Source organism: Manis javanica, chromosome 7, assembly GCF_040802235.1.
Source record: "Manis javanica isolate MJ-LG chromosome 7, MJ_LKY, whole genome shotgun sequence".
NCBI lineage: Eukaryota > Metazoa > Chordata > Mammalia > Pholidota > Manidae > Manis > Manis javanica.
The window spans coordinates 120,526,730-120,537,333 of NC_133162.1; the positions used below are offsets into that span (position 1 = coordinate 120,526,730).

The following is a 10,604-nucleotide window of genomic DNA, read 5'->3' on the forward strand; positions in this document are numbered from 1 at the left end:
AGAGTGATCTCTAGGAATATCCAAAGTGTGCATAGGGTCTACGCTGTGTGGGTCTCTGTGCGTCTCTCAGAGCCCGTTCTCAGATGCATCTGCGTTCTCTCCACACGTGCTTCCCCCAGGCTGCTCAGGTTCCTGATAGAACTCTCTCCTGCACTTTTTTCTCAGTCTCTCCCTGCCAAGCCTATCCTTGCCACCCTCCATGTCTCAAAACTACTCACAAAAAGACTGGGGAACCACATTGCAGATTATGAAGAGTATTGGGTATTCCTTTAAACTACCCAGTGGGAGGACACGGGATGCTACAATTGGCAATGGAGCAGAGACCCTTACCTTGCTGAACATGGCTGTGTTCTTAATGGCCTGGACAAGTTCAGGGGCATCAGGGGGAAGCAGGTACTTATCCTTGGTGTCTTCCCAGTTCTGCTTGTATAAAACCTAGACAGAAGAGCAGAGGACCTGTAGCTTGATGCTTCCCCAGAGAGCAAGAGGTTGTAGAGAACAAAGCAGAGCACTGTGGAGAGTCCTTCCTGCCCAGGGCATCCCTGCACTGAGGCTGCCCATGTGCCCGTGTACTACTAGCATCAATTGTGAAAATGTGACCACGTCAAAATCCCATAACACTTCTCTTGCCTTAGTAAGCTTCTCACTAGAAAAGTCTAAATTTTAAACTAAATCATGGTTCTGTTTCTGTATAGATCCCTTTTAAAGGCTGCAATCTCTGTCAGTCACTGGCTGAATTTGGGTGGTAAACATGTTTCTTTTGACTTACCTGTTATTTTTTTACGTTTTTAATTAGTTGCCTACATTTGAAATTTGGATATTCCTCATAAAGATTAAGTTCCTTGACTTCTTTAAAAATAAATAAGAGACTGTGGCAACACTGGGACTGCACTCTGCACATCAACTGCCTGGAGCTGGGCTGCAGGGCGTGGGCTCTCCAATGCCCCATAGTTCCAACGGGCCTCTGCAGCCATCTGTGTGGTCTCCCTGCCACATGTGGGCATCAGAGACTCACTGTGAGACTCGTAAGCATGTTCATGGATCACACGTGTTCAGTTTTCTCCTCTAAAGCCAGGCAGAGGTAATACACATGCAATTTAATACCCCAGCCATCCATCCCATGACCTTACCTTACTGACTTGCTGCGACACTTTCTTGGCATGCTCAATGTCTTTTGCTTTTTCATCTACATGACAGATAGTTTTAGCGACATCACCATCCGTTCGATACTTAACCTGCAGAAATAATGCACAAGATTCGTGACAGGCATGAATGTGTGAGGATATTAAAGAACACCTTATTCCCAAAGAGCGGTAACCCCGCGACTTGATGTCTGCACAATAAAGCAAAGTTTCTATATTTTAGGTAGAAAATTGTGATCTCCAAGATCTGCAGAGCTCCTGCATTTGTGGCTTGTCTGCTTTCCTGGCCGAATTTCAGTCTCTCTGCGCTCCTACCTGGAAAATGATTGTGAATTAGAACTTCTATCTCATACTGTCTCTTAAGCCAATTTGCTAAGCCAAGCTTTTCAAGTCTCTCTGGGTTCACTTTTAGAGCCACCACTCCATTGCTATTGCTTCTTCTGGATTTCTAGACTGGTTCACATTAATTCAACCCCTTATCCTCTCTGCAACTACTTAGAGCCTTCAATTCCCAGCAATCGGCATATTTTTGAGATGTCTCTCTCCTTTATTTTAGCAATGCAGCCCACCTCACTGAGTTGATCTTGTACTTTCTTGATTCTGCGAAGTTCTGGGGTATCGGTAGTGATGGCATAAGACTGTCCTTTTGCTTTCTCATAGTTCTCCTTGTATTTGTTCTGAAAAGAATATCAGATATTAGCCTAAAACCTGACAAGGCAGAAGCAGCAATTTTAGATAATACATTCATCCCCACCTAATTAAAAAAAAAAATCTTCCAGTTAAACAATGATCAGTTATAATAGCTTTCTTTTTGTCACCTACCCTAGTTCTCGGCAAAGACTAAAATAGATTTGTTAACTGCTCTTCCTAAATATGGTTGGACACTGGAAACAGCAGAAATTTTATTATGCACTATCATCTTGGAAAGGCCCTAGAATGATTCTCTCAATGGTTTTATTGTCTGAATGTACACACAAAAAGCCTGAACCTCAATAATTTTAGAAAATAACTACACATGTTGAATCAAGTCTGAAAAGATTCCGTTGTTAATACAATGCAAAAATATTCAACTTAGAAGTTGTGGCTAAATCTCAGTGATTTGGAGAGTTCAGACACTAGCTGAATTAATGGAAGTCTGAATTATGGAGGGTTTTGAAAAGGAATAAAATTTTATTTCTGCTAAAGAGTTTTGCTTTAATAACAATCTGCATAATTTATCAGTATTAATGCTCCAAGAGTATTCTTGAATGGAGTAGTCAACAATCACACTACTGATTTCTATACTAACCACTTAAAAAAATAAACTTCTGCTAACATTTTGTCAGACTATCAGAAATTCTAGGATATTAGTATTTCTATCTATAAGATTTTTTGGCAATAAGTTAACCAAAGAAATCCTGTCTTTGCTGAATACTGCAATAATAAAGGAGGGCAAGATAATCTTGTTTTCAGAAATCTAAGAAACCTAAGTTTTAGATCATTCATGACTCAACTAGAAATTTACCAAATTGTCCCCACTGAACCAAAAATGAGTATTTATTGGCAAACCACAATAAGATGATTTAAAACATAAGCATTAGTCTTATATAATCCAGTGTTCCCCTGAGCTACTTTTCATTTCTTTAAGCCTCCATGGGACATGCCATCAGGCCATCTAGGGGGACCTCAAACTACCATGGACAATCACCAAGTTAGATCCATTCAAGTGGGTCTCAGTCTGCTGCCAGTCAATGTAACTTACAGAAGTGCACAGAGAATTGAAGAACCAGGGACTTCCAATAGCAGTGATTCTCAGCTTGAGCTACACACCAGAATCACCTGGGCAGCTTTTAAAAGTCCTTTTCCACAGGTTTGGACTGGAATGATTAAACCAGAATGGCCTGGTCATCAGTAGTTTGAAAGCTCCCAGAGGATTCTAACATGTAGCCCCACGGAAAAACCACAGTGGGATGGAACATTCTGATCCTCAATGTCAGATGAGTTCTTAGTCTGATCCTGGTTTTCTAAACTATGTGTTCATCTTCACTATTTACCACTTAGTGACCTTTTTATATACTGTTAACTAGTCTGCTTAAGAGGCATCCTGCTCAGACATAGTTCAAATAGATGTTATTTACCTTCCATGCACTGACTTCTACTAGACCTATATTCATGATTTCACTATTGTAGAATGTCTAATCAGTAGTGATTAAACACCAGTTAATGCTTTATAACTGGCCTTATGCCTATTTTGTGGGAATAATTTCACTAAGGATACTTTCCCCAATGCTGCAATTGTGCAAATAAATTACATGAAAGGAGAATTCAAGAGTTACAAAAGCTTGCGTTTTTGTAGAATAAGTTTTTGTCTCATATAGGTTTGAGAAACAAAATCCAGCCAGCATCTAAAATAGAATCGGTTGACATCAATACTTTCTCAATAATAAAAACCAGATTAGCAGAACTTGTCTGAAACTTACTGGGCTAAATAGATTTTGCATTTTCTGACTGTGTTCGATGTAGGGGGTCATGAACTTTGAAGAATCCACTTTCTTCCGGATAACCTTCTTCCTCTGCTCTGGCTTTGCCGGTACTGGCTGTGCCAGAGCTGGTTTGTAAGTTTCTGATTGTCCATAGGCAGGTGTTGTCGTCGTGGTGGTTTCATAGATTTCTGTTATTGTCTGAAAATTTGATATGCAGACCGATATTGTTATGATAGTAAAAACTGTGATCCCATGATCTTGATATACACTATTCTGACTTCACATCAACTTCCGTTCCTAGTGTTACTTTTACATATCTAAAACAGGTCAAAGCAGGAAACCACACCGTATATCCGTTTGAAAGCACATTATGCTACATAAATCTAAAAGCTGATTGTTCAAGAGTGCATGGAGTAAAAAGGTTACTCCTTATTAATTTGCAACATTGCCTTAAAATTCCATTTGCAGAAAGGAACTCAAACACTGAAAGGTAGGTTAAAAATCAGAAATAACATATTCTTAAACATTTAAAATCTTCTTAAATTGTCTGCGTAAAGTAAAAGCAAACTTGGGATCAGAGAACAAAAGATTAAGAAATCAAAAGCTCTAATTCTTGAGTTTAATATTAACTTCTAAATGAATCTAAGAAGTCACTTGTTCTACTGGAGTGTAGGCATTCTCTGTAATAAGAGACAAAGAATAATGAGCTTAAAAAATGAATCACATCAATACATTCTTTTGGTCTCATCAGTTAATTAATGCGAACTGGTGTGCCATTTACACTAATAAATGCTTAGGTGGAGAAGAATAATGATGACAATATAATAGGATAATTATCCTTACCACAGTCCTACATATGTGGTGGGTGGGAAATTACTGTTTCTTACAACAAGCTATATAGTGGAAGAAACCTAGGCCCCAAATTTGGGTCTAGTCCAAGGCTAAAAAGACCATATGCAGGAAAAGAAGGTAAGCAACAGATCTTCAATCCATGTCATAGCATAATTTTCTTCACAGCTAATGTCTGTAGCAAAGGCAGAATTCTAGCAACAATTAGAAAAAGAAAAACCTAAATAATAAGGAAATGATATGTCTATGACAACTTCCCCTAGTGGTGTCAGATCACTGCTAATAGGTTGCTTTCTGCCTATTCCTACTGATATGTGGTTGACTGTGAGGAACTAACCGATTGCAGCATCTACAGATGTTAGTTTTCATGCAGTCCCAGGCTCTCTGGGCAGGCTGTAGGGTCAGCCATCTACATCACTGTTTGTTGTGCTCAGGAAAAATAGCTCCATGCAGAAAATGAAGCATGAGTGAGGTTTTAACATTGAAAAAAAGTTTTAACTTGGGATATATATGGGAACGGCTTTCTTAGAATTCCTAATGTGCTAAAAATCTGTCACCTTTCATTGCATCATTAGGGACAGATGCCTGGAGGCCTATCCCTTGGAGGCTGAGAGGGTGCCCCCCAAGTTATAACTATACAGTAAAACTGCTGGTCCCCTCGCAAATCACAAATCCAAACCCCATCCCTTTGCTTCAGTCAGAGAGTGGTGATAGCCACTGACATCACTCTAGTATCACCTATACCAAAAATACCACATGAGCAATTGGGGAAGTCATCCCCAGTCATCTTGGATACATTGAACAGCAACAACAGTGATGTGATCTATCAGGCAGGCAATGTTCATTCTTGTACCATCAGCGGCTGGACACACACAGGTGAGTGGCCCTCCCCCAGTCTCCCTTTTGACCGTTCTGTGGCCCTGGGGAGTCTGGGAGCGGGGACGCTCTGCTTTAATGAGCATGCAGTTTGTCAGGCGTGGGCTGGGTCTTACCTCCCCTGGCACCTGCTCATAGACTATTTCTTCCGTGTAGTACTATAAACAGAGCACAAAGGCATCATCATGAGAACCAAAGCAGAAATCAGCTCTCCTCTGCCTCAGCTGAACCACTTAGGTCATTTCCTAGTTGTTTTGCAATATCTGGGGGAGGAAGTAGGTGAGGAAGCCTGTTCATGTTTTGGGACTCATTTTAACTGTGTGAAATGTCTTGGAAGTAAAGTGAATGCCAGCAGACTGGACAAGGAGATGCGGAGTGGGAGAAAGGTGTCTGCGTTAGTTATGTGTCAGGGGAAGCTGTTGGGACATTTGAAACTTTTTTTTATGGTACCCAAGGTAGAATTTGCCAAGAAAAGAATATAGTAACAAAATCTTTAGTGTGGGGGTTGGGCAGAGAGGAACTGGGATAAAACCCACCGTTTGCTAACTAACAATAAAACAAAACAGAAACCTCAGTGTGAATAGAATTTTTAAATGGGTTGGATCATGGAAACACACAGATCCAAAGGCACATACACATCTCAATGATCCCTGCACTACCCTGATGCCAAGTAACGAGAGTGTCTCTGGGAGTGATAGACAAACCCCTTTCCATAGCGTGATGTGCAGGAAGGAGGCCAAGAGGCAAATTTACAAATTCCAAGGAGAGAAGGAGAAAATGAGGAGATGCCTCCTTACAAGAAGTGGGAAAGTTAGGCTGCAGTTTGCCTCTGGTGGCTCTGAGGTGCCTGCGGGCTGGATCTGAAGTCAAATCTACTTTTGTTCTACTTCTAACATCACCAGCAATAAATAGATGTGGATAGGGAACTGGCTGACATTTTGTTTCACATGCGTAAGGAGAGTGGAATCCTGCCCCAGTGTCACCCAGCTAAGCTGGGCGAACAGAAGATGGGTTTAGGCCACGGCACACAAGAAAGATAAAAATGAAACACTGGCTCACTTTCTCAGTCAACAAAATGTATAATATTTTTCTGCTTCATTTTTCTTTTCTCTGCCACCGAAACATATCTATACTTAGGGAAAGGGAAAAACACTGAGCACAAAATTTCCCTCAGCAGTCTCTTTGCTTCTGCCCTTGGTTCAGTGAATGTCATCAAATTACTTAACCATTGTCAATAGGTCACATGCTCTATTTCACCCACAGTAAAATTATTATAAAACTAGTCTAATGTCCATCACTCTTGTACCTTCTTTGCTCCTGTGCTGCTTTATTTTATTTTTTATTTTACTTCATCTGTATGTCCTTACACATAGCAACAGAAATCAAGCTCTTACAGGACAGAGAATTTCTCTTTTATATGCTTGTACGTTCGTCACATGAGAACTATCATTCAGACACCATAGGAAATACTGCTTGACGCTGACCCACATGGAACTATTCCTCTGGTCACACAAAACAGCAGTGACTTGAGAAGAAATATTACACTAAAATGAATGATTCACAACTATTTTGGATTTTCTTAGCATCCAAGTAAAAGTGGCTCTTTGCTACCATCCAGTTTTACTTTTATAGGGTTCACACCATTGGTAAATACATCTTGGGAATAAGCTTATAAAACACATTATCCAAATGCCATATCTCACTTTTTTTTTTTTAGAGCTGTACCACTAATAGATAGCACATCTTTTCTTCCTTTCCTTTCCTCCAAGCTTAAGTTTGTGTAAAGAATGACATACAATTTTATTTAGGTGTCCAAGATTCCTAGGAGTTGGAGTTTTAAAGCTCGTTTCTGTTTTTTGAATGCTTCCCTAACCATGTTCTTGAATTTGCTACCATTGCATTCTCATGGCATCTTTTACGGGGTCAGAGAGACCTTGGTTCAACACTCCCTGGCAGGAAGTCTCTTAGTTTAGAACTTGCTGGTCAGACCCAGAAGCAGTAATGGAAACAAAATGGAAAGGATGAGATGTTTAAAAATAGCCCCTTCCATTTTTATGACATCTAGTTAAACCAGTCAACTCTAGCACTAGGGACAATTTCCAGTGACCAACAGACACTTTAAGAAAGACAAGGGATATTTAAGTTGGAAGCCAGAAAGTATTCCTGGCATTACCTTCACAGAGCAGGCAATTTAATTTATAATCGTGTATGTGTTTAATAGTGTATGTTCACTTAGGGGTGTTTGTAAAATGCCCACTAGTGATAATATTGAACACTGAGGATGCAGCCTTTGATATTTAAACAGGAGAGGTTGAATGCTATACTGTATGAAATCTGTTCTGGTTTGGCTTTATTTTATTTTTTCTTATCCTCACTTGAATAAAAGCAATTTTATTTGTAGAATCAAATAAAATTGTTCTCATCTAAATATTGACTGGTCACTAAAATATCTTCCAAAAACACATTTGGGTACTTTAATTTGGAATTTGGTTCTGGGAAGCCCTTAAAGTTAATTTCATTTTTATTGAAAAAACAGATTTTCAAAACTGCCTCCAAGTGTTTCAGGCACTTGGAGCTTTTCACATGTTTAGCTCATCATCATTAACTGGTAATTATTAAGCACTTTCAGATTCAATGGCAATGTATTCATATGGATTATAGCCTCCAAGATTTCATTCTAGAATGTGAAGCTAAAGGGACTAGCTGGTGAAGAAAAACCATAACATGATAAAAGTAAAATTTTATGAAATAAATATAAAATGAAAAATTAACAGCTTTGTAAATTGTATCAGATGTTGACCAATAATCTGGAAGAAATTTTTCATGATGTCTACTATGGTCTCTGTTCTTTTTCAAAACTCAAAAGCAAAAGCTAGTTTTGTTCCCTTGAATAAATAAAATGGAGTTGGTGGGAAAAGATAGTTCCAAATGGTGAGCATATGAGTTTATTTTTATGTACGTGTGTATGTCTATGTACGTGTGTAGGCACATATACATATAAAATCTCATATATGCATATAATTTCATATCTATATTCTGAACAGTTAATCCATATTGTCCTACCAATAATCACCAGTATAAGTAGTCCTTTTTCCTCCTTTGCTGTGTAGACACTAAGAAACAAAGTTCAGTTTTCAGAACTTTCTCTTCATCTCCTCTGTCCCTTTTATCATGAGGAATTGAAGGTGGCAGAGAAGGTAGTTTCAGAAGACAAATTAAAACCCACCTTTACCCCACACTGAGAGTTTAAAGAAAAGCAAAAGTGGGAAACAGTGATATTTCTTTTCAGTTCTAAAACCCACATAATTATAGTGAAACTGAACGTAAAATATTCCTTCCACATGTTTTAATGATGACTCTTTGTGAAGTTATAATAGACAATGTATTTTTCAAATGATTAATTCACCTACACGGCTTTGATTGTCATTGCATAAAATACTTGGCTGTCAGAGTCGGTTTTTAATCTTACCTCCACCACCTCCTCATATTCTTCGTCATCTGCCATTTTCCCAGAGTAGTAGTGGCACCTACAAACTTTTCATATTCCAGACAAATGAAAACATTAGAATCTTTCCCTAGCACTGAAACCACCTTAACCACCATAAAAACAGAATTTAAGACTAGTCTAGTCTGCATATTCATATTATTTTTGCAGGCTAAGTGAGAGAAGATATCTAAAAAACAGGCTCACACACCCGAGACTTCAAATTTCCTTCTCTAAACTCCCTTTAGTGACATGTTGAATATTGCTACTTCCAGCTATGTGATCTGTTTAGTTAAAGTTGTAAAGGAAGTTGAGGTAAGGGAGAGGGAGGATTTGGATGAATAAAAAAACAGAGCATTCAAGTTACAAATACTTGGAGAAAAACATTTTCATTCAGTGTGGCTCTCAGAAGCTGAAATTTTTCCCTTAGCCTCAGAATTCCAAGAGGGTAGATTTTGCTCTCCATACTGCTCTAATCCATGGTACGCGCTACGTCTTACGCTTCCAATTAGAACACGTAAAAATAAATCTGTCAATAGATTTTAAAAGAAAACAGAAACCTCAAGGCAATGGGCTTATTTTCTTCCCGGACACCATTGGCTTATATGGATTTTTCCCTTTCGCTTTTGTAGCTCCTGTTCAAACCTGAAAAATAACACATTTTTAAAGCATTGACTGAATTACATATAAGATTGTGGGTCTTTGTCCTAAGCTTCTAATTTGAGAACTAAAGAAAGGATCTTCCAAGGCCCTCTTAGTCTGACGCTAGAGAGGAGAGCTCTCTGTGGGTTAAAGTGGATGATGACTTGGGGCAGCTGTCCCTTGGCCCAAAGGTATTTGCCATGTAAGCCAACACCCAGCCGTGGCTGGTTTTGTTAAGCTAGTGAAACTGCCACTCCTTCTGAGGCAAATGAAGCCCAGTAGAAAAGGATAAATATAGGAACGTGGAACATAGATCCTTTTCCGTACTAATATATTTAGAAAAAAAAAAATCAAGGGCAAAAAATGAAAAAAATTTTTTTGTTAGACAAGACAGTCAACTCAGACAAGCAAAAAACTGGTCAGTAAAGGACTTGACTCACACACTACATGTCAGATGTTAGTAGGGCCTGAGCAGGGCGATGGGGTCACAGACATTTCCATCACTGATTTCCCCAGGTATGACCCAAAACCTTGGAAAATACTCTAAGGGAAGTTGTGGAACATCTGAAAGAACATTACAGAAAAAGCCATAAACTGGCCTTACCTTCAATCTATCAAATAAATTTCCTCAGCAGCAAAGCCTCTCTCAACTCTCCCCTCCTGAGAACCCCAGGCAAGAGCCAGCGTGGTGCCTCAGCTTGGAATTACATGTGGCAAGAGCAGCCAATCAGATCTTGAGTCGCTCAAATTTCAGAAGCTAAATATACTGAGTGATCTTCTGAAAACCACCTGTTCGTCAATTCCACTAAAGGATAAAGGGTAACAATTGCTTGCTTAGAATTACTCAAATGTAATGGAATTTTACCTAACTTCCAGCATGGGGGCTTTCAAATTAACGTTTAATCTCTCATTTCGTACACCCCTATGTTAGACTATATTCATGCATAAGAATTTAGGAGAAAATACGCATGACTTTGGGGCCCTCTGACCCTTCTGAAACTGCTTGCTTGGTGACACTTGTCCAACCTTCACGGAGGTGAATGTGCCTAGTACAGCTCCCCGGGTGAGCTACAGGTAAATTATAAGTGTTAATGTGAAAGCAATAGAGGAATAAGATCCAGAAAATATCAAATTGTAAAAAGTTTTAAA

The 10,604-nt window shown here is 39.1% G+C and overlaps 1 protein-coding gene across 30 annotated transcripts in view; it reads right to left on the reverse strand.

Annotated features, from left to right (window-relative positions):
• NEB (nebulin) overlaps window positions 1-10,178 on the reverse strand; it is a 199,472-nt gene extending 189,294 nt beyond the window's left edge. For 18 of the 30 annotated variants that reach the window (XM_073241440.1, XM_073241437.1, XM_073241434.1 and 15 more), the window contains exons 1-8: window positions 10,060-10,177; window positions 9,374-9,458; window positions 8,799-8,863; window positions 5,446-5,487; window positions 3,602-3,802; window positions 1,712-1,819; window positions 1,131-1,235; window positions 331-435 (exon numbers count right to left, since the gene is read on the reverse strand). In XM_073241440.1, the coding sequence (XP_073097541.1) occupies window positions 331-435; window positions 1,131-1,235; window positions 1,712-1,819; window positions 3,602-3,802; window positions 5,446-5,487; window positions 8,799-8,834 (597 nt within the window). In that variant the 5' untranslated portion in view covers window positions 8,835-8,863; window positions 9,374-9,458; window positions 10,060-10,177. Of the gene's footprint in view, window positions 1-330; window positions 436-1,130; window positions 1,236-1,711; window positions 1,820-3,601; window positions 3,803-5,445; window positions 5,488-8,798; window positions 8,864-9,373; window positions 9,459-10,059 lie in introns of all 30 variants that reach the window. The other 12 variants (XM_073241429.1, XM_073241446.1, XM_073241444.1 and 9 more) reach the window with 2 other exon arrangements.
• Between the last annotated feature and the right edge of the window lie 426 nt (window positions 10,179-10,604).